This window comes from Anopheles gambiae, chromosome 2 (assembly GCF_943734735.2).
Source record: "Anopheles gambiae chromosome 2, idAnoGambNW_F1_1, whole genome shotgun sequence".
NCBI classification, from domain to species: Eukaryota; Metazoa; Arthropoda; class Insecta; order Diptera; family Culicidae; genus Anopheles; species Anopheles gambiae.
The window spans coordinates 117,242,211-117,250,352 of NC_064601.1; the positions used below are offsets into that span (position 1 = coordinate 117,242,211).

Below are 8,142 nucleotides of genomic sequence, written 5' to 3' on the forward strand. Positions count from 1 at the left end.
GAAGGGCTCGCTCGCTCCGATAGAAGCCACCATGCATCGGGCACACAGGTGGGATAGAGTGGTACGTGTATAGACTCAGGCAGGAGGACTTCAAACTCGCCACCTTCAAGCCCCCGCCATATGTGTGTGTGGCCGTTATCAGTAAGCGTCGTCTTGTACATTACTTTTTAAGTGGCAATTTTCAATTCCGTCCCCAAACCCTCTGCCTCTGCCTATCTTTTGTTCCCCTCGTAGCATCGGCCAGATCGGTTGTGGTTGGAGCACACAACCTTATCGTCGTCCGGTTATTGATTAGTTTCCGATTGTCGCTCGAAAGCGTCGAACGCGCTTGCACTTTCTTACGGTGCCGGGCCGAGCGTCCAACTGGTCGAATTTTGGCACGAAAATACACATACAGTTCTCCCCAAATGGATCGAAGGAAAAGGGCACCGTGCACCGAAGGTTTAAATATTTGAACAGCGTTGTTCGCGTTGGCGATTGTAGTGCGCGCAAACGCCGTTGAAGAGATGTAATAATAGGGAAGATCAACAAGTGAAATCCTGGAACGTGTGTAGTAGTAGTACCGGCCACCGATACTTGTTTGATGACAAGCAGCAGCAGATTGAGTGGACGGACGTCGTGTGCCTTTTGGTGAAGATGTTGGGTGAAGTAGTGAATCCCGAAGCGAACGTTTACACCGCGGACGAGTGTGACATCTGTCGGCCGGATAGTAACGCCGACCAGTCGCACGATACCGAGGGTGACTACATTGCACTCAAGAAGTGGGAACTAGGATTTCTTAGGGTAAGGGCTGAGCTCCGGTGGCGTTCAACGTTCTCTCATCGGTCCCTTTTGTTTGCAACGGTTTTACAGCGCGAATGTGTTAATCTAGGGCTGGAGACGTTTTATCTTAAGTATATGGAGCGAGTGCAGCGTAGCTATCTGTCCATCTTTGTAGTGCTTCAAACGTTCGTCAGCATTTCGCATGTGATCGTCATCGTGACCGGAAAACCGGTAAGTACACAGACATAGAGAGACAGGTAGAGAGACAAACAACCCCCAATTCGGAGTCGATGGCGCCCTGTCATTCATCCCCAAATCCCAGGTGATGTGCCAGCTGCCTTGACCGAGCATTAGCGATGATCAACAAGAGACTACTGTCAGGTGGAATCAATTCATCTCCCATCAATTATTCGCCCCCAATACCTCGGTATGTAGGTCTCTGTGTGCACACTGACGCCTTGTGTGCCGTATGTGGTCAAGGATCTCTCGCTTCGCAAGCTAAGCTCCCTCCCCCACCGTCCCACACAGACTGATTTATCTAGACCGTTTATGCGAAGATGACAATAATTTTAATTGATGGTGATAACGCACCAACCAACCGACCGACCACACCACACGGTGCATTGTTGTGTCGCTTCTACTTCGGAAGCGCCCCCTGATATCGCTCAGCGCACGCGGGGTTGTTGTTGCTGCTGATGATGTTGATGTTGATGTCGGAATCGTATCGCGATAAAGACCGAAGCGCTACCGCCATTCACGCCACCATCGTTCAATTTACTGAATCATGCTGTTTATATTGGTCCTCACCATTGGCCCTCAGCGTCCAGGTGAAGCGTCTTTGCCTATCAATTAGAAATGCGTTTTCTCTTTCCATCGCTCCTCTCCTCTTTGCAAGCATCCAACGGCAGCGATTCATCCCGATCTCATCTGCTACCTGTTCGGTATACTGATCGTATGGATATCGCTGTTTGCCGCCTTCAAGGAGGGTCTGGTGAAGGCCTACCCATGGGTACCGTACGTTTCCTCCAGCATTGCCGTCATCACAATGATCATCACCGATCTGACGATCCCACTGTACCACGCGGTGGTAACGTTTATCAATCCACCGCTACGACCCTCGTACGCCAGCCATACCATACTGGCGATCTACATATTTCTTCCGCTCACGGAAAACATTCACGGCATCATACTGGGCAGTGCCACGTCCCTGTGCTATCTGATCGTAATGACACTGATCACCTACCGGTTGGAGGAGAACACAGCGCTCAAGGTGATCACTGAGCTGATTTACTTCATCTGTTTGAATCTGTTCGGGTTGTACTTTCGGCTGATCAACGAGGTGGCAATTAGACGCACGTTTCTCGATCGTCGGGAGCTTGTGGAGGGAAATTTGCTATTAAAGTTTGCACGTAATCAAGAGGTAGGAACTCGAAATGTAGGGAAGAGGAACTTTGATACCTGAACAATGTGCTTTTTAATTGCAGAAAGAACTACTGCTTAGTATTCTGCCAGAGCATACGGCCGAACTGATGGAGAAGGACATACGAGCAATGATTGAAAAGATGCGCAACGATCAGCACAATGCAAATCAAACGATCAATACGCAGAAGTAGGTGGTGCCGCGCTGTGAGCTTAAACCTCTTCATTCTAATAAAGTCTCTTATTTTAGCTTCTTTCGTACAGGCACTCAATGGAGATCGATTAAGTAAGTGCGAAATTTGCATGGAATGAATTGAATTGGATCCTTCATTTAAGCCCTTCCCTTGCAGCAAACTGTACGTGCAGAAGCACACCAACGTTACGATACTGTACGCGGACGTGGTCAACTACACGCACATGACTACGCAGCTGCCGGTGCGTACGCTGGTGGACGTGCTGCACGAGCTGTTTGTCAAGTTCGACGAAGCGTCCAAAGAGTTCAACGTGCTGCGGATAAAGTTCCTGGGCGATTGCTACTACTGCGTGTCGGGCGTACCGGTGCGCAATAAGTATCACGCCAAAAGCTGCGTCAATTTGGGGTTGCGCATGATCAAGGATATAAGGGATGTGCGAATGTCGCGCGATCTGAACATCGACATGCGGATAGGGATCCACAGTGGCAGCATCATATCCGGGGTGATTGGGGCGTGCAAGTGGCAGTACGATATCTGGTCGAAGGACGTTATCATTGCCAACAAGATGGAGTCAACCGGAGAGGCTGGGTAGGTAAAGCCGGCTTTAAGTTGCCCCTAGTATTACAGAACTCATTTGTTTTTGGTCGTGTGTAGTAAAGTGCACGTGACGATGCAGACTTTGGAGCTGCTCGATGGGGAGTACATCTTCGAGGAAGGGACACCACAGGCCAAGGACGATCCCATCCTCGTGAAGCACAACATACAGACGTTCTTGATCGTCCCACAGCCAGGTTACGACGATGGTTCGGTAGGTGTGCGGAAGCCCCCTTTTGCACAGGCTCAAGACCATTTGCTACTACTCATAACGTTGATAGTTTTTTACCGTCCAAGAACCCGGCCCCAGCAGTCGAATGTCGAGTGGAGTGAAGCGGAAAACGATCAAAAAAGAGCGCAGTCTAGTCACGAGGAACTTTATGCAAAACTCAATGGAACAGTTCCGCGAGATCATGAAGCTAACGAATGTGGAAATGGCGTATGAGCTGGAGCGAATGCCCATTGGAAGGTTTCAGTAAGTGTTGTTAGAACCCATTGGGAAATGGGCTCCATTTTTTAATCCTCTCTCTCTCTCTCTCTCGATCGCCCTCAACAGGTTCAACAAACTGTTCTCGTCGTACAAAACGTACATGCAGGAGCCTTCGCACACCTCCGCCCCGGCAAGAACGGTCGAAAATGGGCCTCGGTGCAGCGAGGAAGACACGAACCGGCTCGACAACATGTCACCGTTCTTCATGTGCTTCGAGAACAAGCGCTGGGAGCTGTCGTACCTGCAGGAACCGGATCTCATGCTCAAGTACAGCGTGCTGATGAGCTTCATCGTGTTCGTGTGCATCCTGCTCATACAGATCCTGAACGATGCGTCGGGCATCTACTTCTGGCTACTGAACGGCTTGTCCGGCGCACTGCTGCTCGCCTTCATCCCGATCACCTGGTTCAAGAAGGTGTGGGATGTATACACACCCTACTCGATCGACGATCTGCTGCGTGTGCGGAAACCTCAGTCGAGGGTAATGCGAATATTTTACGACTTTTCCAACGACATCATGAGCAACTTTGTGATACGGACGGTGATCTATCTGATTACGATCGCGTTACTAGTGGTGTGTTCGTTGATGTATCTGATCGAGTGTAATTACGATCTGTTGGAGCAAACGTCTACCACCAGCGTACCCGTGAGTGACAATCTAACGAGCTTGTTTCAAGAAAACCAAACATCGCCCGATCCTATGGCCAAAAACTTTTGTACAAATCCATGGGTAAGTGAGACCAAGGCTTGTGCAATATGATCGACTAATCTGCTGTAATACGAGTATTGTTTCCTTTCTTCCCTCCAGTCAGTCACCCAGTGTCTTACACTGGCGATCGGGATGGCTTTCTTGTTTCTCCGGATACACTTCCTGCTGAAGGCAGCCGTGGGACTGCTGATCTTCTTCTTCTATTGCTGGGCAATTTTTGACGATCTGTACTATTACTTTGATAGCAGTGCAAGCATGAACCCTGGTCTCGACCCAAAGGTCTCTCATCTTATGCTGATCCTCTTCATTGTGATCATATTTCATTGGATTGATCGACAGTCCGAATACATTGCGCGGACAGATTATAAGTGAGTATTGGTGCCAACAAGAAGGTGCTCGATCAAAAACGGTACTTCAAGCTAAACACGATCTCTTTCTTTCTGTACCTTCCCTTTTCTAGCTGGAAGCAACAGCTCCTGAAGCAAAAGGAGGAAGCCGAAGTAACGAAACAAACGAACAAGATCCTCGTCGAGAACATACTGCCGACGCATGTGGCCGAAATCTACATCAATCGGCAGCTGAAAAACGAGTTCTACAACGAGGAGTACGAAAACGTGGCCGTTATGTTCGCCACCATCACCAACATGGAGGTCAACACGGACATTTCGGTCGAGAACGAGAAGAGCGTGCTGAAGGTGTTGAACGAAATCATCTGCGACTTCGACGAGCGGTTGCAGTACTTTGACGGGTATCTGAAGGTGGAGAAGATTAAAGTGGCCGGCTGGACGTACATGGCGGCCTGCGGACTGGATCCGGGCCGGTGCGATTCATCGTCCTCGCTCAGCGGCTACCGCTCGGTGTCCGGTATGACGCGTACCTCGCTCATGACCAACGGTCGCCGTAGCCTTAATCCGCGCACCTCGCTGGAGGTGGCGCACAAAGCGAGCACCAGCACGCGCAGCAATTCGAGCAACAGTCGCCATAGCAACAACGTCACGATCGTTATGGCCGAGTTTGCGCTCGAGCTGATGCGCGTGTTGCGCGACTTTAGCAATGAAAACTTCAAACAAACCAGCCCAGGATTGCTGCGGGTCGGCATATCGCACGGGAAGGTGATGGCGGGCGTGGTAGGCTCCAGCAAGCCGCTGTACGACATCTGGGGCAATGCGGTCAACATGGCCTCGCGGATGGATTCCACCGGACGCCCCGGGCGCATACAGGTGACGAAGGAAAGTGCCGAGGTGCTGCAGAGCTACGGGTACCAGTGCGACTATCGGGGTGAGATTTTCGTCAAGGGACGTGGGAAAATCCCGACATACTTTTTAAAGATAGGCAGCGATTTAAAGTTCCTCAAAAAGGCTTCGTGCGATAAGGCTGGCAATGGGCACGTACCCACCGAGCATATCACGACCAAGCTTTAGCTTTAGTATAAAAATGTATTTATCGAAATAAATAGGTACTGATTTAAAAACAAAAGCCAGTGTTTGAATTGAAGAGAAGTGGAAATGTAACGGAAGAAATATTTGAATTTGTTCCATTCCGCCCGTCAACCATCGAGTATAAACGAACGTATTTTTTTCGGCGAAAATGCCAACAAAGCGTCTCAGCTGTCAAACCAAGCTGATCGGAAATTGTTATCGTTCGCCGTTTTGTAAAACATATCGCAAACATTTTTAAAAACATTCCTTTACCGTATCAGTTTAAATACCAAAAGTTCAGTTAACTATAGCCCATTGTTTTAAGCATTGCTTGATACCTAAAGAACAGGAAAGTGATAAGAGCCATCGAGCTTCCCAGCGGACGGAAACTTCCTGTAAAAGGTGTCCAGCAAGAGAGCAATGGCAATGAAGCAGCAGGATGAAAATGACGAAAAAATTAACGTTCGCGACCGGCTTACGGATAATGTGTTGGATCTGAGTCTTATGAACATTTCCAAAGTTCCCGTGCAGGAGATTGTGAGTATTGAAGCAAAACGGAGGTTTTAAATGTCTAAATATCCATATCAATTAATCTTGCTTTCTTCACGCCTGTTCCATATGATGTTTGGACAATTTGTGTAATGTGTCGTAGAAAACGCTCCGACGCGCCACTATTTTGGATCTTTCCAACAATCGTATCTCCATCATTGAGGTAAGCATAGTAGGCCAATCCCAAATTTCGACCCCTTCATCCTCCACCTCACTTACGGCTCGCTTCCGGCTGTTTTAGAGCAATTTTACCGACCTCACGCAACTGACCCAGATAGACCTCTCGAAGAATCGCATTACGACGATTTGCGATGATTTTGGTCTGCTCACTAACCTACGCCGGTTGGATTTGTACAAGAACCAGCTCACGCGGCTACCGCTAACGTTCGGACGCCTCAAGAATTTGAAGTATCTCGACCTGAAGGAGAACCCGCTCAATCCCGCGTTCAAGAAGATCATCGGCACATGCAGCGATACGAACGATTGTCTGGTGGCAGCGACCCGTGCGGTCGATTTTATGAAGCAAGTCGAACGACGCGTGCTAGACGATCGCACCAAGGAGCGCAAGGTGCGAGTCGAACAGCAACGCTTGCAGCAGGAGCAAGAGCGTCAGAAGCGCGAGAGAGAGGAAGAAGCTGCCGAAGAAGAAGAAAAACCTGTTGACGAGCAAAAGTCAGACAAAGCGAAGCGCAAAAGAAAGACGACTGCTGCTGCTGGGGGCCAAGGCGAAGTCATAAACTGCGATGATCCCAAAGCGAAGGGGAGCAATAGCAAGGCGAAAGCAAAAACCAAACCGGGAGCAATAAAACATACAGCTTCGTCAGGATGTTGGCATTCTTCTATGCTGTGGATGCTGATGTTGTTGCTTTTGGTCGCAACGTATCTGCTCTACACGAGGTACAACGATGTGCTGCACATGGCCCGCGAAGGCACCGTACGCGAAGCGCGTGAAACCATCCTCGAAGAGTACATCAAATAACTGCACCCGCGCCTCACGATGATGATGTTACATCAATATTGTGCATATATAAACTATAATAATAAAACGTTAAGCGATTAAGAAGTGACATGTTTTTGCTTTACAATTAAAATACCGATTAGTGCCGGTAATACGCTTAACCCTTAAAAACCTAAATCATTAATGCTACTTTTACTGTAGCAAGTTTTTCGCTTCGATCTGCATAAGGTACTGGTGAATATACCCTTGTACATCACAACGCGTCTGTAGTGGAAGTTTTCGCAGCACCGTACGAACGTAGCGTAAGAAAAACTTTTCAGATTCAGGCAGGATGCCAGTCGCTGGTAGCTGGCATTGATATGGCACTGACGCCTCTTGCTGGATGTTTTGCAAAATTTCAGCCTTGGAGGACTCGTCCACGGCGTTCCGTCTTGTGCGAGATGGTCCTGGTGCCATGATGCTTTGTGCTGGCTGTTGCGGATCACAGTGACCCGTGGAGTGCGACTCCATCTTAAGAAACACCACGGAGTCATCCTCTTCCAGACCGTCTTTCAACTCTTCACGCATAAATTCCATCTCGTTTAGCTGCTCCATTGGCAGGTTGGTCTTTTTTCCTTCTAAATGTTTTTTGTATTCCGCAATTCTTGCCTCAAACATCTGTTGGCAGCGCTCCACTGTGCATGAACAATTGATTTGGGAAGAAGGTGACAAAGCGAGTTTAGATACGTAAAATTAAATGGACTTACCACTGTACTTCAGCTCCCTCGCGGCTAGCTTCCAGCATTTTTGCACTTCTTCTGGAGTGGCAGGATCGTTTACCGCATACAAACACTTGTATTTTCGAATGACATCGATAAATTTGGTCATTTTTCTTAAAATATCAACACTCAGTTGGCCATTTACTAAGTACTCAACTGGTAATTTAGTAAAATTTAGTAAAATATCTTGGCAACTATGCAGTATGCGTGCTGTTGCTTTGATTTGAGTTTGTGGAATAAAATGGCAAAAACCCGGCTTGCTTGGACAGATTGACAGAACGTGTTGCAGGG

General features: G+C 48.4%; 3 protein-coding genes across 3 annotated transcripts; 2 read left to right on the forward strand and 1 right to left on the reverse strand.

The window, feature by feature from the left end:
- The first annotated feature begins 98 nt into the window (after positions 1 to 98).
- Positions 99 to 5,644, forward strand: LOC1269596 (adenylyl cyclase X E). The gene is made up of 11 exons (XM_061647589.1): positions 99 to 783; positions 853 to 993; positions 1,658 to 2,182; positions 2,247 to 2,371; positions 2,432 to 2,467; positions 2,532 to 2,963; positions 3,030 to 3,183; positions 3,251 to 3,444; positions 3,526 to 4,189; positions 4,268 to 4,536; positions 4,629 to 5,644. The coding sequence occupies exons 1-11, from the start codon at positions 637 to 639 to the stop codon at positions 5,587 to 5,589; spliced, it is 3,648 nt and encodes a 1,215-aa protein (XP_061503573.1). The 5' UTR covers positions 99 to 636; the 3' UTR covers positions 5,590 to 5,644.
- Positions 5,645 to 5,778: 134 nt separating this feature from the next.
- LOC1269595 (leucine-rich repeat-containing protein 59) lies at positions 5,779 to 7,198 on the forward strand. Its single transcript, XM_308238.5, has 3 exons — positions 5,779 to 6,123; positions 6,239 to 6,298; positions 6,377 to 7,198. The coding sequence occupies exons 1-3, from the start codon at positions 6,007 to 6,009 to the stop codon at positions 7,112 to 7,114; spliced, it is 915 nt and encodes a 304-aa protein (XP_308238.5). The 5' UTR covers positions 5,779 to 6,006; the 3' UTR covers positions 7,115 to 7,198.
- Positions 7,192 to 8,123, reverse strand: LOC133391489 (uncharacterized). The gene is made up of 2 exons (XM_061646116.1): positions 7,840 to 8,123; positions 7,192 to 7,767 (listed from the first exon to the last, which is right to left on the reverse strand). Exons 1-2 carry the CDS (start codon positions 7,958 to 7,960, stop codon positions 7,286 to 7,288), a joined length of 603 nt encoding a protein of 200 aa, XP_061502100.1. The 5' UTR covers positions 7,961 to 8,123; the 3' UTR covers positions 7,192 to 7,285.
- Between the last annotated feature and the right edge of the window lie 19 nt (positions 8,124 to 8,142).

Excerpts from the sequence above, each read along its gene's own strand:
- LOC133391489 (XM_061646116.1), bottom strand. The coding sequence starts at position 7,960 with ATGACCAAATTTATCGATGTCATTCGAAAATACAAGTGTTTGTATGCG. Across the intron at positions 7,768-7,839 it reads GAGGGAGCTGAAGTACAGTG|TGGAGCGCTGCCAACAGATG; the intron begins GTAAGTCCATTT and ends GTTCATGCACAG.
- LOC1269595 (XM_308238.5), top strand. The coding sequence starts at position 6,007 with ATGGCAATGAAGCAGCAGGATGAAAATGACGAAAAAATTAACGTTCGC. Across the intron at positions 6,124-6,238 it reads AAGTTCCCGTGCAGGAGATT|AAAACGCTCCGACGCGCCAC; the intron begins GTGAGTATTGAA and ends AATGTGTCGTAG. Across the intron at positions 6,299-6,376 it reads ATCGTATCTCCATCATTGAG|AGCAATTTTACCGACCTCAC; the intron begins GTAAGCATAGTA and ends CGGCTGTTTTAG.
- LOC1269596 (XM_061647589.1), top strand. The coding sequence starts at position 637 with ATGTTGGGTGAAGTAGTGAATCCCGAAGCGAACGTTTACACCGCGGAC. Across the intron at positions 2,964-3,029 it reads GAGTCAACCGGAGAGGCTGG|TAAAGTGCACGTGACGATGC; the intron begins GTAGGTAAAGCC and ends GGTCGTGTGTAG. Across the intron at positions 4,190-4,267 it reads ACTTTTGTACAAATCCATGG|TCAGTCACCCAGTGTCTTAC; the intron begins GTAAGTGAGACC and ends TCTTCCCTCCAG.